The sequence below is a fragment of the Suncus etruscus genome, chromosome 8, assembly GCF_024139225.1.
Source record: "Suncus etruscus isolate mSunEtr1 chromosome 8, mSunEtr1.pri.cur, whole genome shotgun sequence".
Lineage (NCBI taxonomy): Eukaryota > Metazoa > Chordata > Mammalia > Eulipotyphla > Soricidae > Suncus > Suncus etruscus.
Genome location: NC_064855.1, coordinates 15627366 through 15653137, shown reverse-complemented (window position 1 = coordinate 15653137; position 25772 = coordinate 15627366). Strand labels below are relative to the sequence as shown.

The 25772-nt window shown below is 53.0% G+C and overlaps 2 protein-coding genes across 2 annotated transcripts in view; one reads left to right on the top strand and one right to left on the bottom strand.

The window, feature by feature from the left end:
- The window catches only part of UBE4A (ubiquitination factor E4A), a 626538-nt gene that overhangs the window by 413393 nt on the left and 187373 nt on the right, over window positions 1-25772 (top strand). The window lies entirely within an intron of this gene.
- On the bottom strand, window positions 9642-19018 carry SCN2B (sodium voltage-gated channel beta subunit 2). The gene is made up of 4 exons (XM_049778190.1): window positions 18755-19018; window positions 11647-11813; window positions 11209-11419; window positions 9642-10459 (listed from the first exon to the last, which is right to left on the bottom strand). Exons 1-4 carry the CDS (start codon window positions 18822-18824, stop codon window positions 10260-10262), a joined length of 648 nt encoding a protein of 215 aa, XP_049634147.1. The 5' UTR covers window positions 18825-19018; the 3' UTR covers window positions 9642-10259.

The window sequence follows — 25772 nt, the reverse complement described above, 5'->3', positions numbered from 1 at the left end:
CCTGGGTCTCCCTCTTGGAGACCTAGCAGCCTAGCAGAGGGCTGCACTGAACTAAGCTGGTAAAGCTCTTTCAGACAAACTGGGGTAAGTACTGAGGGGGGGGGGGGGGCTGGTTTGGAAATCCCTCTCCTTTTCAGCACCTCTTGCTCCACCACCCAAACCCCCTCCCATTCCTAAAATCCCTTCCAGAAATGGTTCCAATTTGGCAACCAAAGCTAGAGAGACAGTACAGTGGATAAGGCCCTTGCTCTGCACTCAGTTCACCCCTATTGGATCCCTGGCACTCCATATGGTCTGTCCCCTAAGCCCTGCCAGCACCTAGAGCCAGGAGTAAGCCCTAAGCACTGCCAGGTGGTCTCCCAAAAAAACAAGAATTAAACAACCATGACTATCAGGGCCTGGAGAGAGTTCCAAGGGCCAACCATAGGCTTTGCACTTTGCAAAAGACCAGAGTTCATCCCTGGCCCTACAGGGTCTCCTGAGCACTGCTAGAAGCAATCCTAAGTACTCCTGGATGTGGCATTTCCCCCTCATAAAAACAGCCTAACAGCCTGCCCCCACTTCAGGGCCTGATGCTTGCTTCAGTTCCACCAATGCTCTATTTCCTTTCTTCTGCCTCCCAAGGTCCTGAGGGGTGCAGAGAGACCAGTGTCCTCTTGATCCTTCCTGGAAGCACTGAGTGTCTCTCTGCTGTGGCCTGTCCTGGGTCCTGGGCCCGAGCTGCGCTCTGGAGCCAGAACCCAGCGCCTGCATTTATCTGGCTATGATGACCTTGAGCAGTTATACAAGCTTCTGCGGAAGCCTCTGCTATTCACCTCCTGGGATTGTTAAGAGCAGTGTATGCCTGCAGCCAGAATCACGGGGCCTCAGCCCTGGATTCCTGGGCCGAAAGTTTCTCCAGGCTCTGCTTCTCCTCCTGCCTTTCCTAGAAAAGGGGGTTCCTGAGACCAGAGAGGGGGTGGGGGGTATTCATCAAGCTTAGCGTGTCTCCAAGAGTCTGGAATTTCCTGTTTGGATGACTCAGCTCTGAACAGAACTTTTCTCTGGGGCCATTACCACCACCACCACTACCCCTAGCTGACCTCCACAGATGCGCACCCATAGGTTCAAAGAGTGGGCATGGGGCAGCTGTTTGTGTGGGGTAAGGGGACCTGGCATTTACCAGGTCGGCAGGACAAGCCCCATCCCAGCCTGCCTGGCAATCGGATGGGGGAATGAGGATTTCTGGGGAAACCCAGGGGAAATCCACTGAAATGGAAGAATAAGTTCATTACAACAGCTTCGCCTTGAGGTTGAGCGGAGACCTTTGTGCATTCTCCAGTCTCTCTGTACAGATGAAAGCTGTATTGTACAGATATTCAGCCTGGGATGCCTAAATGACATTTTTTTTTTAGGTCCAACTTGTCTCCAAGTGGTCTGGGCCCACCCCTTCCAAAAAAAAAAAAAAAAAAAAAAAACCTTCCTCCTCCTGGAGGTCTTGACACCAAATCAAGGGGGCCGGGCATCCACTCTGCAGGGCTACAGGCACTTTATTTTTACCCAGGCTCAGATTTCCCTCCCCAGCAGGAGGCCAGAGGAGGGGAGTTGCTGAAGCCAAGGAAAGTGACTCCCCCAGCCCAGAGACATGGAGGGGCAGCATGAGGTCCCAGGTATCTTTAGATCCCACCACTGGAGAGAGAAGGTGCCAGCTCGCTCCAGGCTCCTCCTTCCAGCTGCCTCTGCTGCTGTTTGGGTTTGCAGAGGGTCCCCTAAGAATCCCTCCACTGACCCTGCCTCCCTCTCTCTAGACCGACCCAGGCCCCCTGAATGGCTCTCCAAGGTCGGGAGAAAGTGGCTTATGGAACCGATTAGAGCCTCCCCCACAATGTGGCTCCCTCCTTCCACACCCCCAGCTTTTCTCCACAGAACATCAGGAGGCTCAGCAGTTGGGCAGAGAAGGAAAAAAAAAAAAGTGCCTGAGAAATGTATTAGCGGCTGGAGGAATTTTACATTTCGAGAGCACTTCCAGAGAAATCCTCTGAAACCCGCCCCATTGACCCTTGCAGCCAGGCTCCTTCTGAGTGAGTCTAAGGACCAGTACTCCTCCAGAGACTAAGGTCTCCCACTTTCTGCAAACTCAGGTCTCATGGTGCCCTCTTTCCCCCAGCCCAGCAGCAAGGGATCGACTCCTGCTTTCTGAGAGTGGAGTTGATGCAGTGGACCCAGGCTTCTCCCCTCCTCATCCTATCTCTCCTGGGGGAGAGGGCAGAGGGGTTGGGGCTTCAGGTGGGCTGGCTCCAAAACACCCTGGAAAGCAAGTTTTTTTGGAAGCTGCCAGGATGGATGGGGCCATGCCAAGCAGCTGTCAAACTGTCAGGGAGCCGGTTGGCGCTGAACACACCTAGAATTTAAGGGGAAAGCAATTTGGGGGGAAGGCTTCTTCCAGACTCCTGCGAAGTGGCCTCTCTGAAGTTGCGACATGTAAGGAGGGAGGAGTACTGGGGGGACCAGCAGTCATGGGACAGGAGTTTCTTGGACAAAGGGGATCTAGTGAGTTCTGGGAGCCCAGACCCTGGCTGCTTCGGGAGGAGAGCCCTGGGGAGCCCCACGGAGGTTCTGGGAGGAGTTTCTCACAGTAACCAGAGCTGGCTGCCTCCCCCGGCTCTTCTGCCACCCTAGCCTCCAGCTTCTCCTTCTCCCCCATCGGCTCAAAAGGGGCATTGCAGGTAACGCGCTGACTCGGCTCTTTAAGAGCCCGGAAAGGCGGGAGGAGGAGCTTGCGGGGAGTACCTCCCTCCCCCTATTCTAGTTTATCTTTGGGGGGGGTGAAGGGAGCTGACCTAAGCTCCCCCCCACACACACACTGATGAGAAAGTGGTCCAACCTCAGGATGATGTTATTTAATGGCTTAACTTCCGTCCCCCAATCGTTCTGAGCCTCTACTTGGGGTGGGAGATGCTCTTTAGATAAACTTTCCTGCATCTCCCAGTCTGTTCCTGAGACACCCCCACCTGCCCCGTCCTTCCTCCTGCCCCCCCAACCCTTCCAATGCAGGAGTTGGGCAGGTGCTGAAGGGGTTAACAGGACAGACTCAACTGGCACCAAACCAGCCGCAGGACAGACTCCACCGTCCAGCAAGGCATACTGGCATCTCTGCCTGCAGCCAAACTCTCTCTGAACCCTTCTCCACAGGCCCTCATGTCCCAGGGGGCTCTGGGGACAGGCAGAGGGGCAGCCATGGCCCACCCACCCCTATCTCTCCTGCCTCCTACCCATTCTGTCCAAATATCCTTTCAGGCAAAGGGGTGGGGTGGGGAGCCCCAGACAATGAGCTCATTGGCAGGAGGAGGGCAGAGGGAGGAGGCAGCCGGTCCCTCAGGGCCTGAGGGAGGTGCCTACTCTGTCCCACTGTCCCAAGCTAGGAAGGTGCCTCCTCCATCCCACTGTCCCAACCTGGAGGAGGTGGATGCCCCAGGCGACTAGAGCATGGTGAGTTCAGGGTTCGTGGGGGTGGGACAGAATGTCCTGGGCAGGGTCCCTGCACCCCAGACCTGTGCTCTTCCCTCTGATCTTAGGCCGTCATGCCTCCAAGGAGAATAGGAGTTCAGGAGGGCTGAGGGAGGTGTCTGGAGATTTGGGGTAGGTTTGTTCTTCCAGGCATCCTGGCCCCAATGTCCTCTCAGAACCTCCCCTCATGCCAACCTCTAAATGGAGCTGAGAACAACAGTCGAACCCCAAAGCACCTGGGGTATGGGGTGCAGGGTTGGGCTCCCCTTCTGTGCTCTACCCTGTGCCCCCTCAGGGGGTTTACGGGAAGACCTAGTGGGGGTCTGAGAGGATCAGAGAAGAGGATGAAGGGGCTTTGAGTAGAGGTGCACCTTCCTGTAGGAGCAAGGGCCAATTGGGAAGTTGGGTTGTGACCTGGGCCAAGGAAGAGGAGTGCAGACAGGCTGAGACTGTACAGGCTCCTAGTGGCCCAGGGGAAGGCAGCAAGCAGAGGGCAGAGCTGTTTGCCTGGAACCACAGTGGTCCCTGGGGTCAGACTGGGCTTTGGTTCCCCAAAGAGAGCGTCACTATGCTCCAGGCCCCTCGACTCCGACTCCCCTCACTGCTCAGGAGCCTTGTGAGGTGGGTTCCTCTTGGGTGTCTACCAGCTCTCTTTCCCCTCACCCCTCTAGGCCTTTTGAATTGGACATGAGCCCCCAGCCTGGTGTACCCCAAAGCATGAAGGTGTGAATCTGCTACAGGGACAGGGAATACTCCTAGCTTGGTGCTCAGGCGGTCTATGCGGTGGCAGGGATAAACCTGGGGCTCCCACCTCTGCCCCACTCACTTGAGGCCACTCCATGAACCTCTAAGATAGAGGCTCTTTTTTGGGGGGTGTTGGTTTATTGGGCCATACCCGCTTGGCACTCAGGGGGTTACTCCTGGCTATGCGCTCAGAAATCGCTTCTGGCTTGGGGGACCATATGGGATGCGGGGAGATTGAGCTGCAGTCCGTCCTAGGCTAGCGCTTGCAAGGCAGACACCTTACCTCTAGCGCCACCACTCCGGCCCCAGGATAGAGGTTCTTTATCCACATTTCTGACCAAGGGAGATGGGCCACGGGGGCCTGTCTGGGGCCCAGGATGCAGCTTAGACTCAGCACAATCTTGAGAAACAACGTCCTCTGTCTAAGCCTTGCTGTCAATCTCCACCACCACCCCCTCCCAGCCCTGTCATGTTCCCCTCAACCCGCTGTTGAAAAATTCAGCAAAGAAGACCCTGCTGAGGCCAAGAATGACATGGTTCAGGGCTGGAGCACTTGCCTTACATGCACGAAGCCCTGGGTTCAAAACCCAGCGCCGCAACCAGAGAAGGCTGGAGTAGAAGGGTACGGGGGTCCAGATCCATCCTGGGAACAAGCATGCTGAGAAGGCAAAGACAGGAGTGCTGCGGTGGTGAGAATTTCCTCCGAGCATTGCAGGGAATCTTGCACAGAGGGCGACTCAGAGACGCAGGCAGACCGTTTGGAAGCCTTCAGACAGCATCTCCTGCTTGTGGATCGGCTCCTTCGTAATGCTCCTTGGAGGCTTCAGTACCTCCAGAGACAGACTGGGCATTCACCCCTGCCCAGTTCTGACTCCCCTGGATCAATATCTGCCTCAGATGCCTAAGGTTTGCCCTTGGAGCTGAAGCGAAAAGAGCAGACAAGCTCTCCACCTGCCACCAGGAGGCGCTGTTAAGGCTGCGGCATGCCAGGCCCAGCTGGACACTGGACAGCAAACATGTCCCAGCTGAGAAGTGAGTCAGTGGGAACTCTGTAGCCAAGCTGAGCTCTAGAGTTACTCGGGCTTTATGGCCAAACTGAACCCCTGAGGTCCACTTTGCTTATAGGCAAGGGCATGATGGCCTAAGGAAGTTCTGCCTTATGGGGCCACCCAGTCTGGATTTCTCTGTGGCTATCCATCCTCTGGGTTCCTTCTTGGTTTCTTAACTCCACCTTCTCCAAGCCCCTGTAAGCACTTCTGCACATCCCTGAGTGGTACCCAACAATCAAGCCTGGAGGCTTCAGGGCAGAGAACTTGAGAGGGGCTACAAGGCCACCAGGACTATCTAAGAAGCGTGGACCCCCCAAAGATCAGTTCAGAAACCAGGACATGCCTAGGGCCTCACCTTCCCCAGCAGCTGCCCAGTCCACAGCCATTCAGCACGGCCTAGACCCTCCCTCCTAAAGGTCTGCATCAGGGCCAGGCCAGGAGTGGGGGCACGGCTTGGGGGTGTCCCAGGACCTCAGAGACTGCTTGCGGGAAATGGGGAAGAGATTGCAGGAAGCAGAGTGGCAGGAAGCTCTGTGGAGACTTAGCTTAGGAAGAGAAGACTTGGGCTCTAGGCCAGACTCTGTGCTTGGCCCGCTGGGTGCCTCCAGGGATGTCGCTCCCCCTCTCTGAACCTCAGCTGCGAACACTGAGCCTGGCTCGGGGGAAGGGAGCACGGTGGTTAGGCACACTCTGCCAAGGGAGGCCTTGGGTTCCACCCATGGCACCCCAAATGAACGGATTGGATTTTGCTTGGTTTCGTTCTGTCTTTTGGGCCTCACTGAGCAATGCTTGGGGTTTACTGGCTCTGTGTTCAGTGCTCCAGGGACCCTGTTGGGTGTTAGGGATTAAACTTGGGTAATCTATGTGCAAGGCAAACATCCTACCTGCTGAACCTGCTCTGACCCTGGGTTGAATTGATTTTGTTCATTTTGAGCCACTCCTGGCGGCGTTCGGGGAATGATATGGGATGTCCTGGAATTGAACCTGGGTTGGCCACATGCAAGGAGAATGCCCTCCCCACTGTACCATTGCTCCAGCCCTGGGTTGAATTTTCATTGTATATGCTGAGGCCTTCTCATATATGGGAGTAGAGGGCAGCTCCTAGTTCAGTCCCCACTATTGGAATGATAGGGTACAAGGCTGTACTCTTCTCCCAGTCCATTTTCCACCGACCCTTTCTCCCCTCCAGAATGGCCAAGACCCCCATATTTCCTCTGCATCCTGTTCCTTCTGACCTGAACAAGGGTCTCTCCCCCATGCACGCCTGTCCCAGAGCAGCACAGGGCTGTACCTGAACCTACAGGGTCTCCCTGGGAATGGAGGGATTCTCAGGAAGGGTGTGCCTCACCTCTGCTTCAGGGGAGGGACACAAGTTCTGGGGTGGGGAGAATAGGAAGAAGCAGCTCTTTTCCCCACAAGGCAACTACCTCTAGAAGCAGAAACCCCCAACACAGGCCACCAAGGGTTAACTCTCACGCTTTGCATGCTGGGAGGCTGGGATTTGATCCCTCACACTGCATGGTTCCAACTCTGCAGGCAGTGAGCCATGAGCATTATCAGGAGTTGCTCCCCAAGCATGAAAAAGACAAAAACTCCCCACTTAGGCCCAGAATGTGGCTGGAGGCAGAGCATGCCTTGCATGCTGGAAGCCTGGGTGTCGATTCCTAACACTTCCAGGTCCCCAGGGTCCTCCCCCAAGAGGCTTTTTGCAGCTGAGCCAAAGAGCCATTTCAGAGAGCTGTGGATCCAAACCTAGCCCTCCCTGCAGGGAGGCCCCATTCTGTCTTCCAGAGTCCTCCGAGAGAACATTCTAGAAAGAGAAGCTGCTCCCAATCTGAGTGTCAGGAACTGTTTCCATCCTCAAGGAAGCAGCTGAGGTCTCTCTGCTCAGCGTGATGCTCCCTGTGAACCCCCATACAGGATTTAGGAGTGGGGGTGGACAGGTGTTCTTTCAACCTCCAGGCCTATACCCCTCTGTTGAGTGTCCCCCTCCACCAGTCACCATGACAGAACAAATGTTTGGCCCTGGCCCTGCTGGGGATCAGCACAGTTAGCAAAATCATCAGGGAGCTTCGGGGATCCCTGGCCAAACCCTCCACAAACCCACCCTGCACCCCAGAAAAAAAATACACTCCAACAAGATCCGGGGACACACTCTGTTTATTGTTGCCACTAGACCCATGCGCTAGACAGAGGGCAACAGAAATGCATCAGCGCCAGAAAGTGGCCACAGCGCCACGGGAGGGGGCTTGGAGGACCCCCGACAGCCCTCACATGGCACCTGAGACTGAGAAAACGCCAAGGACTGGCTCCATCCCTTCCTCACACGTGCCCGAAGAGCAAAGAACATTCTATCATTTTTTTTTTTTTTTGCCTTTGGTGAATCGACTCAAAACCTTGAGAGATGATTGTCCCTCCCTGCCCCCCATGTAACTTTTGGGGTGGGTGGAGTGAGATGTTTTATATTTCTATAGAATATATCTCTACCTATATATAGACTATGTACAAATGCATCAGCAAGCTTCAATAAAGGAAGATGCCACCGGAGGTCCAGGGAACCAACCTGGCTCTCCCTGTTAGAGGCACGAAACTCCTGCTTTGCCCCCTGGGACCACTCATTGCAAAGTTACCCCAAGGCCTCCTTTTCCCACCCGGCCACTATTTTCCAATTGTCCAGCCACTGAGCCTGACCTTGTCCATAGCTTGCCAGCCCAGGCTCCCCGTGGAGACGTGCGGTGGGGGAGAAAAATGGATTCAACTGGTATACTTCCTATTTGATAAAATGGGGAACCACAGTTATTGGGCCTTCAACTAGGACCCTCACTATTTCCAAACCAGTTCCAAGGCACCTCACGGTTCTCAGTCCTGAAATTATGTGCTTAGCTCTGATCACAGCAAAAAAAAAAAAAAAAAGCCTGAGTTGGCCGGCCTGGTAGATCTCTCTTTTCTGCAGGCCCTTCATTAGGAGGAGATGTGGGGCTAGGGGGTGCAAACCAGCAGATTGGATTCATCAGCGGTGACAGGAACATGCAGCCAGAGGCGGGGGGGCTCAGGCCCCACCACCCTGTGGAAGGAGGGTTCTGCAGATGGGAGGGAGCGCGCAGAGAAATCAGGCATCGGGCAACATCTATCGGCTTCCCACCTCCCCTCCAAAAAAGCTTGGTCCCTACCTTTCTGGCTCTGGGAGACTGGGGGGCTCTTAGGAGGCTGAAGAAGGTACACACCAAACCTTCTGGAATCCCCCAGTTCCCCACACACATATTCTGCAGAGGGACTGCAGGAGGGCAGGGAGAGGAGACAGCTTGCAGGTAAGTCCCCAAACGTTAGGAGTGAAGGGGGAGGGAAGCCCCCAGTGCCAACCTGACTCCTTTCCCCCCCGGAGTGGGGAAAGAAGAAAGCACCCTGAGATACCCAGGAGTAGAATCTGCAGAAGTGGATGCCTCACTGCTTCCCTGCAACTGTATGGCTGGCTAGAAGTACAGGCAGTGTCCAGGGGCTCCAGGCAGCCTGGTGGGCTTAACCCACCCCCAATGGCAGTGTGTTGATTGGCAGTTAGGTACTGTTCCTGCCCCCCCCAAGTGTCTGGATGGGCACCCCCACCTGGTTGCTGGCTAGCTAGCTGCCCCGTGGTGCCCTTGCAAGTCACTCCCTTCTCTGGTCTCTGGCCACTTTCTCTTTCCTTCCCTGTCTCTTTCCTAGACCTAAAATGTCCTTTGTCCCCGGACCCCCTCCAGTACCCAAAGCAGTGGCTGGAACTCAATGCATAGACATGCCCAGGCCACCCTCCGATATGGCTTTGTGTATGTCCCTGCCAGGTATGGCCAATGGCTAAATGGGGTTACGATGGAGCCAAAATTCACCCCCTGCCCAGCGTAGGGTTCATGTCCCCCAGATGGGCTCTGGTAGGGGCAGAGTGTCTCCTGCCACCTCTCACCTTTCTCCCTGCTGGGATCCAGCCCCTTCCCATCTCGGGACCCCCACTAGGAAGAATCTGGCTCCAGAGTCACATCAGAGAGGGGAGTCCCAGCAGAAGGTGCCCCCCCCCCAATCCACTCCTGCCTATTGCCTGAGGGTGAACTACAAAGGACTAGTAGGAAGGTCTTCCAAGGAATGTTCTGGAATACCCTCCATACTCCTCTCTCCCTGGAAACTTCTTTTCCTCTGATTGGGAGTAAAATGGCAGTGAAGGTTGGTGCCCCCAAACCCTACTTTCTTCCCATAAAATGGATCCGGGCAGGGTTCCAGAGGTCACATGAGCTGGGGTTTCAAAGACCTGCCCTAGCAGGAAACTATCCTGCTTCCTAGACAAAAACTGGGTCTCATGACCCAGTCTCATGAGCCCCAAGGCAGTCAAGCCCCTGTGTTGCCCGTATCCTACCCTGTCCTGTCTCCCCATCTGCTCTGGTGCTGGCACAGCTGTTTCTCAGTAGACCCCTTTTTGTACATGGGGAAAAGTGATCCTAGACTTAAGGTCACCTCCCCAGTCCCTTTAACTGCTCTCCCGGTACCATGATCCCCCAAACCCAGAGGACAACCAGTCACCGCAAAGCCACCAGGCTTCTAGGGGAGCAAGTATGATGGCAGCGGGAGTGAGTGGGTCCCTGGGACCAATCCTTGACCCCTACTTGCTGCACTGAACTCCTTTCCATGCTGGGAGAGGTTCCCTTTACAGCCCCCAAGTGCCAGGGCTGCCAGGGGCCGTCTCATCCCTGAAGCTGCTACCAGACCATCCATCCACCTGCATGTTGGCCAGGTTGGCAACAAAGCCCTGCCTTGCACTGCTCCAGATTTCCTCCCAAGTATAGTCTGGAGCACCCTGATGCCACCCCTCGGGGCCTCTCATCCCAGACCCCAGGGTGGTTTTCCCCATCGAGAGAGCTGGGTCACGCAGGGAACAGGGCAAGGGACACCAGGCGAGGGGTGGAGAGAAACACACTGGGAGGACGGGTGAGGGGCGGGGGTGGGGGACAGGACAAGGGACTACTTGGCACCGTCCTCCGAGTTGCCCTCCCCATCTGTCTTGCCCTCCTCCTCCGTCTTCAGGTCGTCCGTGCTCAGCTTCTGCTCCTTTTTCCTGCGCACACACTTCACCACCATCAGCACCAGGATGACCACGGCCAGAAAGCCCCCCACGGATGCACCCACAATCACAGCCACTGTGGAGTCCCGCTTCGGGGGCACTAAGGAGGAAGAGAAATGGAGTTGGGGGTTGAAGAGGGATCCTCCCTGCTCCCTGCATGTTATTGGTCTGTACTAGACTCACCTCCGTAGAAAAAAACCCAAAACACACCCGAGGGATGGAGAAATAACCCTGGGGTTATTTTTGTTTGTGGGAGAGGGACATTGGCCTTCATAGGCAGTGGGTCATTGGCCTGCATAGGCACTGCAGAGGGTCCCCCAAAACCCACTTGGAGTGATTCCTGAGTTCAGAGCCAGGATTGATTCCTGAGCACCATTGTGTGTAGCCCCAAAATCCAACATCCCAAGACCAGGAAGATGGTGCAGGGGTGAGGCTACATGCAAAGAGCACTGAACCTGTTCTCTCCCCAGCACCACAGAAAGGGCAGGGTGGGCGACCCTCAAGCACTCTGGCCCCTTGAACCCTGGCACTGAAACCACTACCTATTTGGTGGAGTATTTCCAAAAGGGACTCCAGGGCTTCTTGACACTGCTTAGGATTCCCACCCCCCCCCAAAAAAAAAAAACTCATGTCAGACCTCTGACCTCTAACCCCGGGGGAAGGTGGAAGATGCTCAGAGGCCTTGAGCAAAGCCTGATGGAGAGCCCCAAATTGGGTCCCAGCCTTACCTCCCCATGCACCTTGAGTGTTACTGGAACCAACATCTGATAGGGGGACTTCCTGGGATCAGGGCTGGGGACCTCCTCCCTGTACACCCAGTCAGAGGAAAAGGGGCACTCTGGATCTCACCTTCCAGGAGGACATTGAGTGTGATCCTGCCATGGCCGCGTTGTCGGTCTGGGGGGTTCATGACGTAGCAGCTGTAGACACCTTCGTCCTCTAGCTGCACATTCCTCAGCATCACTGACACGTCATTCTTGCTGGGATTCCCTGAGAACTCCACACGGTCCCGGAAGCGCTCCAGTTTGGGGTTGATGATCTTCATGCGGAACTGGAGAAACTAGGGGTGGGCATTGGGGTTGGGTCAGGGAAAAGGTCCCTGCTGGTGGGTTCCTGCCAGGACAGGCGCCCTCCAGGGGCTCCAGACCCTTTAGAGCCCTTCCTGCCAAATCCCCTGGAACAGACATACTTTCCCACTTTCCCTGCCTGGAACAGGGTGCAAAGGAAGCAAGGGTGGGGGACAGGACGGACATGCAGGGCACCCTACCTCCCCACCTCTGCACGCACCATCTCCTCCGAGCAGTTATTGCATTCCTGGTAGGTCCAGTTGAGTGAGAATTGCTTGTGGTTCACCGTGTAGCAGGAGTTAAAAGTACAGGCCAGCCGTGTATCCGAGCCATTGAGAACATTGAGCACAGCAGGTACCGTGACCTCCATGCTTCGCCCTGGGGGTACTGCAGACAAAGCCGTAAGTGGATGAGAGCTCAGGGTCGGGGAGTGATGGAGTCTGGAGCAATGAGCCAGGGAAAAGAGGATAGGAAAAGGGGGTACTGAGGAGTCCCTTATGGCCCTGAGCTAGACTGGTTTGCAGAGCCAGAGAGTGACCTCAGCCTTCCTAGGATTTCCATGGGCGCCCTCTCCTGGCCATTACACCCCACACCCCACTTCTGCCATTGACTCCTGTTGCATGCAGGCCTTCCATCAGGGGCTAAGTGGAGCTGGCCTCAGTTTCTCTCTTCCTTCCCATTATTTTCAAACTCCAGCCAGAGCTGCAGAATTCCCAGCAGGCAAACGTTCTTAGGGACTGTTGGGGATCAGGAAGTCTACACTCTCCATAAAGGGCAATGTACCTGACCACCCCCCACCCCAGCCTCTTTGCATCCCCCCATCCCAGGCTTTGGCTACAAGAAAGTGGACAGAAGAGTTGAACTGGTGAGAAGTGGGCTGAAAAAAAGAAAACTATCCAGGGGAGGCAGGCCGAAAAGTTCTTTTGGAGACAGGAGGCCTGGGGACGTGCCAGCTAAGAGGCAGGATAGGACAAAGGGGTGTGGAGGTGAGGGTTGCAGGCCCCCTGTGGAGGTCCCTAAGGAGCTTGATCAGGAGACTGGGGTGCTGGGTGTGAAAAAGGCCCCAACCACTTGGTCATTCTTAGCTGGACAGAACCCAGGGTGAGGCTGCCATACCCCTCTCCCAGAATGCAAAAGCTAAGTCCCCAAATTGCCAGGCCCATGCCAGTTCCTCTTGATCTGTGGCACATGGAACCCCGTTTGGCCCATCCTAGCCCCAGGCTTCACCTTCTGGTGCTTTCCCAACATTTTCCAAATCCTAGGTGAAGAATTTTTTTTTAGGGGGGGGGGTCACACCCAGCAGCGCTCAGGAATTACTCCGGGCCCTACACTCAGAAATCGCTCCTGGGGGCCCGGAGAGATAGCACAGCGGTGTTTGCCTTGCAAGCAGCTGATCCAGGACCAAAGGTGGTTGGTTTGAATCCGGGTGTCCCATATGGTCCCCCGTGCCTGCCAGGAGCTATTTCTGAGCAGACAGCCAGGAGTAACCCCTGAGCACCGCCGGGTGTGCCCCCCCCCCCAAAAAAAAGAAATCGCTCCTGGCAGGCTCAGGGAACCATATGGGATGTCCGATTTGAACCACTGACCTTCTGCATGAAAGGTCTACATGCTATTTCTATCTCTCCAGCCCCCCAGGTGAAGGATTTATTCCTCTTTATCAGAGCCATAAAGTGTGCTAAAAGCACCAACTGTCTCCTCATTGACAATAATTCCAAATCACCCAGCTCTGTCCAGGCTTGGAGATTGGCCTGGGGGTGAGGTGCACCAGAACTCTTCCAGGGACAACCGTGGATAGGGATGCAGATTAGGCCATGACACAGTGACACTGGCTGCAAGAGACGCAGCTGAGCAAAGGGACACTGCTAGAGAGCAGAGGTCATGGGATGCTGCTGGGGAGGAGGGGATGCTAGTTGAAATGAGGGAATTAATGGGTGGGAGGCTAGTTCTTGTTTGGTTGGTTTGGGGAACAGCCCGGTGGTTCTCCGGGGTTGCTTCTGGCAGTGTCAGGGATTGAAGCCTTTTGCCCTGTCCCAGGTGTATGTATGGGTGGTATGGGGAGTGAGGGAGATTCCCAGGCAACAGGACATCCAAAGCTGTAAAGAGACCAATAGCAGGATAATGGGGTGAGGGAAAATATGGGGAGACTCGAGTCATAGGCTAGGGCAGAACTTGGAAAGTTTGTTTGTTTCTGGGTCACACCCAGCAGCACTCTGGCATCACTCTTGGCAGACTCAGGGTCCATAAGGGATACTGGGCATCGAACCCACGTGCAAGACAACTGCCCTACCCACTATACTATTGCCCCAGCTTCTGGTTATATTCTTGAATGAGGTCAGAAGCCACTAGTGGACAAGAGGAGGGCCAGCTGGATGGTGAAATATGAAGAACCATGTGGACAAGAAGACCCTGGGAGACCCTCTAGAGAGAGGACATGGATGGGCACATTTCCCTTTTCAGCAAATGCAGAGGTTCACAACTAAGACCTGGGGCTGCCCCCCAAATTAAATAAGGTGAAATACATCAAGCAGGGGGCTCTCATGGCCAACCTGGCCCTCAATGAGCCATACACGGGGATTCCTGCCACTCAGGTCGCTCTTCAAGTCTGCCCCCCTGAAACAGGAAGGGCTTCTGGAAGAGATTCCCAACAGAGAGCAACTGAGGGGGAGGGAGGCTGACACTCAGACCAGCTCTTGGGGATCCCCTCTCCCCCAGATATGGCATTCAGACCATACAGGCAGGCAGGGGTACTGCTGCAGCTTAACCTGCTTCAGGATTTGGGTTTGCTGAGACCATTCTGGAAGCAGCACTCTGCAACCCAAGGCAGGGCTGAGTCCTGGACCAGTACTGGAAGGGCTGCACAGATTTAACAAAGGACACCCTGAGGTTCTGCTCATTGGGGAGCAGTACACCCCCTGAAAGCCAAAACACTCAGAGATGTATGAATGATGGCACTCAAGGCTCTCAAGAAAGAACAAAGCTCAGGGGCCCCATTTCTTCCACCTATGAAAGGACCTGGGTCAAACTCAGGGTCTGGCAAGGGGGTGGGTAATTGTGAAGCTGAAGAGAATTTCATATAAATGAGCCCGGGCTCCCCTGTTTTTCAGTTCCTTTCCTCCCATGGTGCTACCTTTTCCTACAGGCCAAAAGGAGCCTACAGCAGGAGCTTAGTTAGCCCAGTGCTACACTTGGATTTGAACTTGAACCCACCTAACATTCTAGGCTCTAGGATAGAGCCAGATCTGGGCCTGTGGGAGGGCAGAGCCAGGATGCCGGGAGTGGGGTGTGGATGGGGGGCAGGGAGAAAGGAGAGAGAACGACAGAATGAGAGAGGTGCAATGCGGATGTCTCTGCCGCATCCCAGGCACAGGCCGGGTGCAGGCACTGGAAGAGACCCGAGTGCCCTCTAGTGGTCAAAGCGGCCAACGTCAAGTCCCAACTGCAGAAGGGAAGGAACCAGAGGGATCTGCCTTATTCTAAGCCATTTAATGACTAGAAGATCTGAATTCTCTCTGCAGGACATCGGTCAGGGTCCTGACTTCTGAAGCCCTGTCCTGTCTCTCACTGGAGCCTGAGACTTTGCCAATATCCTGGGCTCTAGGGTCTCGAGACAGCTCGAAGGCCTGAAGCAGATTTTGTAGGAGGGAGCTCTGGATTCAGTCCCAGGAGTGACCCCCATGCACAGAGCCCAAAGAAGCCCTCTGTGTCCCCCTGTAGAACAAAATTCTCAGACCTTTAACCCATCCTAGCCTCCACAGAAATAGGATGACATCCCATCAGGTCAGCACTAAGCTCAGTCCCAGTCTTGCCATGAATTTAGTAGTTTGGAAAAGTAGTTGGCTCCATCCCAAGGGCCACAGACAGACTCCCTGCCTGGCCCAATCACCTACGAACAAGACCTGGATTGATGTCCAGAAACACTGTACACATGCGCACAGACTTTCAAGCAGAGAAACTGAGAACAAGAGAAATCAAGAGCTGAAACTCCCTGCAAGTAAAGGGACCAGGCCAGGTTGGAGTCCAAGAGAGATGAGTGTGTGTGGCTTGTGTTTCACTGTCCCAGGGATCCCTGGAGCCAGGATCTCTGCTTCCTCAGAAGGTTTATTCAAGAGGGATGCTGGGTAATGAACCAATAAACCTTCTCCACATGGGCAACCCACTAGCACCAGGGGTGGGGATACAGCTTTAGCTCTTTGTCCCAACTGTCACCAGTGCCCACAGCCCACCTTCTCCAAGGTATGCCTAGATGCTGTGGACTCAAGGACCTACAAACAAGCAAGACTCGCCTCTGTCCTGCCAGGACCCTCGCAGGGCTGAAATTCATTCCCTCGCTCCTCCTTCCTGTGACACACTGGTTTTATTCTTTGTTTCAGGGACAGAAACCATCTCCCTTCCCTTCTGGAATCTAATATTTTCTACATTTCTGGGAGCCAGCACCCCTCAACCTCAACCCCACACCCTGCATGCCCACAACTCCCCTTCCTGTTTCATGAAATCTATGGAGGCTGAGCCCATCACTGCACCCCTTAATCTGCCCCATGTTGCTTTCAGGACAAGGACTAGGTTCCTGGACACCAGTCTCAACTCAACCCTGGACTCTCCATTTTCCCTAGCATTGGGAAACACCCTCTCCTCCAGCCTCCTTCTACATCCTCTGCATGAACCCAGAGTGCCCCCCTCTTCCCAACAACCCCCTTCCTCACTCCTTGACTCAGGTGGAGCCCCTTCTGCCTGTGGATGCACCCCTGTATCCTACAGATCACAGGCAAGAAGGCTTTGTTCCAATAGCCCGGCCCTTTCCCTGTCACGTCCAGGAGCAGGAGTTTGGATGTTGCCCAGGGGCCAGGACTCTTGGGCTCCAGTTTCCCAGCATAGACTTCCCCACCCCAGCCCTTTACCTTTATTGATAGTTTCCCTATCAATAAAGTGGGGCACTAAAAGACTCTGGGTTGTGTGCGGCTTTGACAGTCCATTCTCCTACTGCACGCACTGCTCAGGCCAGGAATCCACTATCATTATAGTCACTCTTTTCAATGGTGCTATTAGTTGTTAAATTGGGCCCCTCCTGATTGGGAAGTGATTCTTTTTGGGGGGAAGCTCAGGTTTCCTGTGATGTCAAGGGTGGGACCCAGATTGGTTCCTGCTAGATCTGAGCTCTGCCATAGTATATCTCTGTGCCATGGTAAACAGCTCCTGTCCACTGTGGTACCCTCAGACTCAGCACAGCAGTGTCCAGTGAGCATCAGAACACTTGAGTGTCAGAAAGGACAAGTATTGCCCCTTGTCCATGCACCTGCTCTTCCAGCAAATGAATGCCGCACTGAGCTGGGGTGAGGACTAACCAGAACTTTCAAACATAATCTGGATGTCTTGAGGAGATGCTGAAGAAATGCCCTATTCGGCTCATTTTATTCATTAAAAACGAGTCTCTGACTGGCAAAAGTAGGGAAGGAGTTTGCCTTACATGCAGCAGATACTGATCAGTAGCTGGGAGCACATATGATCCCCTGGATACCACCAGGGTTTACTCCAGAGCCTAGAGCCAAGAGCAGCTCCTGAGCATTGCTACATGTGGCTCAACCTCTCTTAACCCCAAAAACTAGGTTTGCGTGCTGCTGTGGGTGGCATTTGACCAATGGACTTGTCCACTTCCCCTCTGATGTGCCATAGTCCCCATCCTAGCCCCACATAGCCCGAACTTGGTCACCTCAGCAGCCCCCAGTTCCTACTTCTGCATCCTTCCCTCTTCCAGGTCTATAGAAGTATGAACTTCCTACCACCATCCTTTTCCTGACCCTAGGGCCTGATCTCTCCACCCCAGACTCCCCTAAAGCCCCTCCTTTATGCATTGAGGTCAGTTTCTCATGATGCTGCTTCTCTTCTGCAGAATTCTGAGTTCCCTCCGGGTGCTTCCAACTGTCCCACTTTTGCCTGCTCTGGGGCAAAGCTTGGATACCCAGATTGCATGGACAGAAAAACACCCTTTCCTGACCCTGGTGGCAGTGGCCCCTGAGCTGCACCGAGAACCAGCCCCGATCACAAATGACTCAGACAACTGGTTGACCTGGTTGTTTGAAGAGCCGACTGGCCCACAGGCCCTAGGACAACTTAGGACAACTGGTCGACCGAGTGGGAGACCCTGGTAAGCCAAGCACCTGAGCACATGACCTCAGGGCACGTGTGTCTCCATCTCCGCCAGAGCATCCTGAACATGAGGGTGGCAGCAGTGTGCGCCCTGGATACGGAGCATGCGGCCCAGCACCCTTGCTAGTGGGAGGCCTTCCTAAAAGGGGTCTGTCGAGGCCCTTTCTTGAAGACCCGGCTCAGAAAACCTTCGGCAACAGGTTCTCCTTGATGGCACATGAACTTTCCAGCCAGGTAGGCTTCTGAGGAGACCCCAGTGTTGGGATGGTTTTGCTCAGATGCTGGTTTATCCCGAGATGCTTCAAAGCTCACGGAGCTCCCTGCCTGCCCCCCACACACACACACAGAAAGACCTTGTGACCCAGAAGCATACCACCCTCAACCCTGTTGGATGGTATGTCCCTTAGTTGGTGCACCAGCAATGGGTACGTTTAAGAATGAGGAGAAAAGGTTAGTAAGCTGGCTGACAAAAAAAATCCGAACATCTGCCCACCCAGAAGTTCGCAGAGGATCAAGTGTAGTTATCCTCTAGGCTCAGAGCAGAAGTGGGGCGTTCTGAGACCTTGAGTTCAAGAGTCACAAGCCCCTGGGGTCCACAGGTACAGGTACCTTCAATCGATTTGTTTTTATGGTTTTCCCTAATCTGTTCCCCTTACCCCTCCTCCACTCCATCTGGCCCTGGTTGGCAGCACCTTCCCCATCCCTGCCTACCCCAGCAGGTTGTTGCCCATCAGGAGACCAGTCAAGCAGCCAGCCTGCTCCCCAACCCCACACCCTAATTTCCACACACAGTGCTACCCACTCCCAAGAAGCCAGCTCCAACCCCAACTCCCCCACCCCTTCCCAATATCACTCTCCCACCACCACCATGCCCTCCTCCTCTCATTAATCCACCAGATTCACTAAGGAGGCCCCTCTGGGGTCTGAGCATTGAGTTCCAAGACCCCACAATTTCAGCCACTAAAAAATAATTATATATTTGTCCATGAAGAAACATCCCCCCAACCCCCACCTGGGTGAAATTCAGGGAACCTCCCCTAAAATCCTTTCCCTGGACCACCATCAATCTCAGGACATACTCAGACCCTCTGGCCTGTCCCCAGCAATGTCTCCTCCCAGCCTTCCCCCCCCCCCCAAGGAACAGCTGGATCTGGCCCTCTGAGCCTGCAGAGGTGCAGCTCACTTACCTAGTGAGAAAAGGAGGCTGAGCCCTGTGAGGCTGAAGGCTGAGCGAGGGAGCCGGGCATCTGTGAGCATTTTCAGGAGTGCAGGGGAAGGGCAGGGAGCTGGGATGAGAGGGACTCAGGGATAGGAGGGAGGGTTGGTTAATACTAAAATTAAAAAAAAAAATAAGCACGCTAGACTTCAAAGACACAAACAACATTAAGGAAGCTTTATTTCCATCTCTCTAATATGGCCGGCTGGTATGTGGCTGCTAAAAAGAGAGAGGGAGTGTAGAAGAGAGCGAGAAAAGGGGATGGAGTAAATTTTGTGGTTGGTAGATTCACAAAGCAAGTGGGAGGGCGTAAAAAAAAAGTCTCTCTAGAAAAGATCCAGGTTCCTCCATTTTCACTTCCAAAACAAAAACCTGACTTTCTTTTCCAACATGATAATCAATTGTTAGTTTTTTGATCCCCTTCCTCAAAGCTGCTGTGAGGAGGATGAAATTTTGGTGGTATTTTTTGTTTGTTTTGTCACTTAAAAATACCCAGAAAAGTAGATGCTTCTATGTTCTTAGAAACAGATTCAAGGAAGTGAGTTGGGGGAGACTTTCCAGAAGTACTGACTTCTTCATGTGTCAAACTTTTCATCACACAACATAGCATGTCCAAGCAAGTTGTGAGAACAGCAAGTTCAGGAGAGCCCTCCGGTTGCATGTAATGTGGCCCTTTGGGATTCCCAGCAAACAAGGAGAGGGGAACCAGTTTGAGCCCATCAGGAATAAGTTCGAATGTACAGGGTGGTAGACCATATTCGTGAATAATTCTGAATCCTCTGAGTTGTCAGCAGAACCTGCTACTTGTTACCTAAATCCAAAGGTCCAAGACCACTTACACTGTTTACTAGACCATCAGCAAGGACAACAATCTAGCAGATTGTCTTTGGAGAAGGCTTGATCACATCACATAGTAGCCAGCCACCTAGCCAAACTAGGTTTGGTTCCCAGCACCCTATATTTTCCTCAAAGTCCTACTAGAGGACTTACAAGAGCCCTTACAAGACTTACTAGAGCCCTTCTAGGTGTGACCCCCAAACAAGAAAGCAGAGTCATGGACATCAACAGTGTATTGGGGGGTAAGGGAGAGGGGCAGGGCAGTGACTCAACAGTCTTGAGTCTTCCCTTGCATACGTGAGGCCCGGATTTGATCCTGGCACCACACACTAAAACAACAATTCTCTAAAAGGTCTTTTGATTTGGTCTGTAGGGGCTAATGCTTCAGTCTTCTAAGTTATCTTAGCCTCAAGAATGTCACTGCTGGGGCCAAAGAAATAGCATAAAGGTAGGGTGTTTGCCTTTCATGCAGAAGGATGGTGGTTTGAATCCCAGCATCCCATATGGTCCCCTGAGCCTGCCAGGAGCGATTTCTGAGCGTAGAGCAGGACTAACCCCTGAACGCTGCCAGGAGTGACCCAAAAACCAAAAAGAAAAAAGAAAAAGAATGTCTCTGCTAGGGCCTGGAGTGATAGCACAGCAGGGAGTGTGTTTGCCATGTATACAGCAAGGGTTCAATCCATGATGTACTATATGGGACCCTGCCAGGAGTAATTTCTAAGGGCAGAGCCAGAAGTAACCCTTGAGTATCACGGGTTTGGCCCAAAAACAAAAACAAAAAAAGTCACTGCTCTAGGGCAAATACTAGGGTTCAGTCATACACCCAGAACTAGATTAGTAGTTCTCAACTAGGGGCCAAATCATATGGGCCCCCAGGATATTTCAAGGGAGATAAAGTGAAAACAGAATAAATGGGGGTGCATACAAAAATAGAGCCAATGAGTAGTGAAGGGGCTACAAGAAAGCGACAAGGATGGAAGGCGGCCATTGGCAGGAACAAGTGGCGAAACACTGGGCTTCATTTCTCTGGCATCTTCCAGTCCTCACGGGCAGCTCCATATTGGAGTCCCTCCAACCTTTAGCCAATGAGGGTCAGACAGCATCTGTGCAGGTGGAAGCCCAGATGTGGGTACAGGTGGAGTCACAATATCTTTACCCATTAGGCTCTTGAACAGCTTTATCTGTTGGTCACCCTAGTGGCTGGTATGTGAAATGAAATGTTGAGGCGCTTTAAATGGGATTTTAAATTTGGGGGGAACCCAGAAGAATGGGGGGTTGGGGCTGAGGGACCAGGGAGGGGTGCCAAGGTGGTATGCTTTCTCTTCTAATGGGGGCCTGGGATATTTCCCTTTTGAAAGAGGAGGCAGGTGAGGAAGGGGCCAATAATCTCAAGAAGAAGTTGGGGTGAAGGCCCAGGATGGCCTTAAGCAGAGGGGATCCCATGAGTCCGGCATAACACAGGGTAGAGCAATCTCAGGCCCTTGGGACAGGCAACAAAGTGCCAAAGTGAGAGCAGCATTCTGAACCTTACCAGTGCCCTCTGGGAGCCCCATTGACTAGTCAGCCCAGGAGTGCTGGTTTCTGTTTGGTTCTTATCATTGGGTCACACCCAACAGTATTCAGAGGTTACCCCTAGTTGTCCTGGGGGGGGGTCATCTTGGAGGTGCTTAGGGTCTGATGCCAGGCTGGGCACTGAGCTCTGGCATCCCTCACGTAGCACCATACACTCAGGCCTTCAAGTTTCTCCATTCGACCTGTTTCTTTTCCTTGAATTGCTGTGAGGAGCTAGGTGCCTGGAACCTGAACTCAAACTTACTGTGCCTGTGAGACATTGGCAGGTTGCAACCACCCATGTGGTCTGTCCCTGTACGGGGAGCGCCAGACACCAACCCTTAGAATTTGCTGAGAAGCCCAGGGCAGCCAACCAGGGCAGATGAGGCCAGGGCACTGGGCATGCTCAGTAGAGGGTGCGGAGGAGGTGATAAGAGATCAGCACAGCTGGATGTACTTAGTGAACTGGACACCCCAGCAGGAGGGAGGAGAGAAGGAGTGAATGAGTTCGTGAGTGAATGAATGAGTGTTTGATGATGCATTAATGAGTGCATGAGCGAATGAGTGAATGAATGAGTGCATATGAGTGCATGAGACAATGAATGCATGAGACTGAGTGGGTGAGAGAGCGAAGGGGTTCATGCATGCCTGAAGGAAAGGATTTGGACAGGGGATGAGGGTGGGATGGGGAGTGACCATGGTGTGAGACAAAGTGCCCCCGGAAGCATTTTTAGCCAGAGGAAACCAAGCCTGACAGGCTGAGCAGTTCTCCCTGACCAGAGGTGATTGCCCATGGCCTAGGGTTTCAGTCACTGTCTCCAAAGTGCTTGTGTCACTTCACTGGGGTCTGATGGCTGCCATGACCTAAACAGAGTCCCAGCCCAGAGGCAGGAAAACCAGGCCTGGAGAGGAAGGGAAAAGAGCCAAGAAAGTGTCCACTGCCCAGAGAGCCGGGCTTTGTCTCAGGTGTGAGTAGAGGGCAGAGGCCCAGCCCAGAGGCTGCAGCAAGGCTACCCGCAGCCTGCAGGCACCTGTCAGCCAGAGAGTTTTGGTTTGATGTAGCCGGCCTCCTCCTTTTTGCAAAAACCCAGCCTGAGAGGCCCAGAAACCGAGGGAAGCTGTTCACTTGATCCCCACACTGAGTTCAGAAGCATTCTTTCTAGGGGAGAACAGTTAAGGGAAAGGATGAGCTCAGGAGCTGGAGAAATAATACAGGGATTAACAGGCTTGCTTGGCATGGTATCAATCTTGGTTTCCATCCTTGGCACCATTTATGGTCCATCAAGAAGTGCCCGAAGTGACTGCCACTCATTGCCCCCAAGACTGAGTTTGGAGTAGCTCCTGAGTATCCCCAGGTGTGCACCCTCACCCCTCCAAAAATAGGAGAACGGCCTCCAAAAGCATCTCTGCTTGTATCCAGTCATGGCTAAGAGAAAACAGATACAGACTCCAAATAGCTCTTTATCACTCAACCCTCCATTGGCAAGGGCCAGGAGAGGCAGGGATGGGCACTCCCAGAATTCTTCCTCGCCCTACTCTGCAGCTCTCTTGGACACACAGGGAGCTCCAGAGGCCCCATAAGACTCTGAAGGCTGAGAACCCTGCTTCCTGAGGGGCCCAAAGCAGCTGCAGCAGAAGATGAGAGAGAATGGAGACACTGTCCTAAAGACAAGCAATCTGGGCCCAAGTCTTGCTTTTGACATTTTTGACTGACATTTGCCATTTGTTGCTGCAAGAAATGGTTTTATGTACTCCCACAGAGAACCATTCATTTCCTTGTGCCTTCAGGTCTGGCAGAGGCTGTGTGTACTCTGTTTTCTCAGCCTTCCCAGCAGGACTTGATCTTTTTTGGGGGGTGGGGGGGGTCACACCCAGCAGCTCTCAGGCATTACTCCTGGCTCTATGCTCAGAAATCGCTCCTGGCAGGCTCAGGGGATCATATGGGATGCCGGGATTCAAAACACCGACCTTCTGCATGAAAGGCAAACACCTTACCTCCATGCTATCTCTCTGGACCCCAAGGCTTGATCTTGAGTAGAGCAGAACTGATGTTATCCTGTTTGATTCTGTTTAGGGACCAAATTCTTGGGGCCTGCCCCTGGCTCAGGGGGTCACTCCTGGGGATGGGTTCTAGGAAGCCCTGCAGTGCTACAGATCAAACCTGAGGTTCTCACAAGCAAGGCAGGTGCATTAACCCTTTGTCCTGCCTCCCCCCACCCCCCATTTTTTTTAAAGGAGCAACCACCTGGTCATACTCAAAGCTTACTCTTGGCTCTGCACTCAGGAATCATTCCTGGTGGAGCTCAGAGGACCACATGGGATTGAAGGTGGGACAGCCTCATGCAAGGCAAGCACCCTACCTGCTGTACTCTGGTTCTGGCCCTCTAACACATATTCTTAAATCCACAGTCAGTACATTTGATAGAACAAAGGGTCACATTTTCCACAGGTAAGCTGCAATCAATCTTTGTAGTCAAACCCATTGTATGAAAATGAAGTAGGATTTTCCATGAGGGAGAACAAATGCACTGCAAGGTGGGGGGTGGGCGAGGTGTCTCCTGAACCACAGCTACTAGCTCTGGGGATGAGACCCATCAGAAAGGGAATAATTTACAGATTAAATCCTTGCTGTTCTGTTCAAACCCAGTGATGCTCAGGAGTTACTCCTGGCTATGCACTCAGAAATCGCTTCTGGCTTAGGGGACCTTATGGAACATCAAAGGATTGAACCATGGTCTGACCAGGGTCAGCCACATGCAAGGCAAATGCCCTACCGCTGCACCATTGCTCCAGCCTCAAAAAGTTTCCTTATTTAAAAAAGAAGTTCTGGGGCCGGGAAGGTGGCACTAGAGGTAAGGTGTCTGCCTTGCAAGCGCTAGCATAGGACAGACCGAGGTTTGATCCCCCGGCGTCCCATATGGTTCCCCCCAAGCCAGGGGCGATTTCTGAGCAAATAGCCAGGAGTAACCCCTGAGCGTCAAATGGGTGTGGCCCAAAAACCAAAACCAAACGAACAAAAATAAATAAATAAATAAGTTAGGGCCAGAATGATAGCATATCAGGAATGGTATTTGTCTTGCAAGTCGCTAACCTGGCATCCCATATGGTCCCCGGCATCCCATATAGTCCCCTGAACTTGCCAGGAATATTTTCTGAGTGCAGAGCCAGGAATAAGCCTTGAGAGCCATTGGGTATGGCTCAAAAAACAGACAAAAAAACAAAATTAAGTTCCTTTATTTTTAAGTCGAGATGTTCTGAGAAATAGGAATATTTAGTCATAACTTATTTATTATAAGTTTTCTGACTTCCCTGAAGAAAAGCAGGATTCCTTCCAAACACACGCACCTACAAACTAGCATTTCACTGTTTGGGAGGAGGTGTTCCCACCAACACTCAGGAACTACTCTTGGCCTGTGATAGGTGTTCAAGGTCTGTACCGGGATTGAACCAGGATCTTTCTCATGCAATATCTGTGTTCAGCCCATTTTGCCTCTCCCAAACACTCTCTTCCACTAACCTATACAAAGAGAACTGCCAGTGTACATATGCATGCTGACTGAAAAGGGTGGAGAAAAAGTGGGGTGATGGCCAGGAAGAGCAGAAGGGACAGAGGCTAATGACTTTGAAATCAGGGTTGTTGGGGATGGGTCCCTAGGAAGACTACGCCTCTTTCCAGTCCAACAGCTCAGCTCTGAACTGCCTGTTGGGAAATAAATGTTCCATTATTTCTGGCTCCAACCCCCCTGCCTCAGACTGTTTTCCTTTGGCAAAAGCCCATGCCTATTGGGAAGCATTGAGTCTGGAGCATCTGGTGTTCTAGGAACTTTGGTTCATATAACCAAACATATCAACTCAATTTGTCAGTGCCACCCTCCCTGGAGCCTCCTCAGGACTCTGAAGAAAAGAGGACCAGAAGGTGGAGGGTATAAAGCCTTCTCCCCTAGGGGCTACTATAGTAAATTAAAGTGTTTGCTTTGGATGTGACTGATCTGATCCCCAGCACCCTATATGATCCCCAAACTCCAGAAGGAGTGAACCTGAGCAGTGCTGGGTGTGGACCCAACCCAAAAACATTGTCTGCCCCAGACCAGGGAGGTGAAACAAAAAGGCTGGGGTGTGGCTCACCTGGCAGGGCATATGTCCAGACCTGAGAGACCCTGCTGTGTCCCTAATGGCCTTTGAGTACCACCCAGATATGAGTCTTAGTTAAAAATAAAAATAAAAAAATAGGGGCCAGAGAGATAGCATGAAGGTAGTGCGCTTGCCTTGCATGCAGGAGGACAATGGTTCGAATTCTGGCATCCCATATGGTCCCCTGATCCTGCCAGGAGGGACTTCTGAGCATAGAGCCAGGAGTAACCCCTGAGTGCAGCCCGGTGTGACCCAAAAACCAAAAAAATAAAATAAAACAAAAAACAACAACAACAACAACAACAAAAACAACCAAAAAATAAAATAAATAAATAAAAAGTGGAGCTGGAGTAATAGCAGAGCAGGAGGAATGTTTGCCTTGCATGCGACCCACCTGGGTTTGATCCCTGGCATCTTATATGGTCCTCCAACCTTGCCAGGAGTAACCCCTGTACACTAGCGGATGTTGC

What these genes read in the sequence shown, in the direction of transcription:
- SCN2B (XM_049778190.1), bottom strand. Translation starts at nt 18,824, where the DNA reads ATGCTCACAGATGCCCGGCTCCCTCGCTCAGCCTTCAGCCTCACAGGG. An exon ending in ATAACTGCTCGGAGGAGATG is followed by an intron (nt 11,420 to 11,646) that starts GTGCGTGCAGAG and finishes GCCCACCCCTAG; the next exon opens with TTTCTCCAGTTCCGCATGAA. An exon ending in ACTCAATGTCCTCCTGGAAG is followed by an intron (nt 10,460 to 11,208) that starts GTGAGATCCAGA and finishes CTTCCTCCTTAG; the next exon opens with TGCCCCCGAAGCGGGACTCC.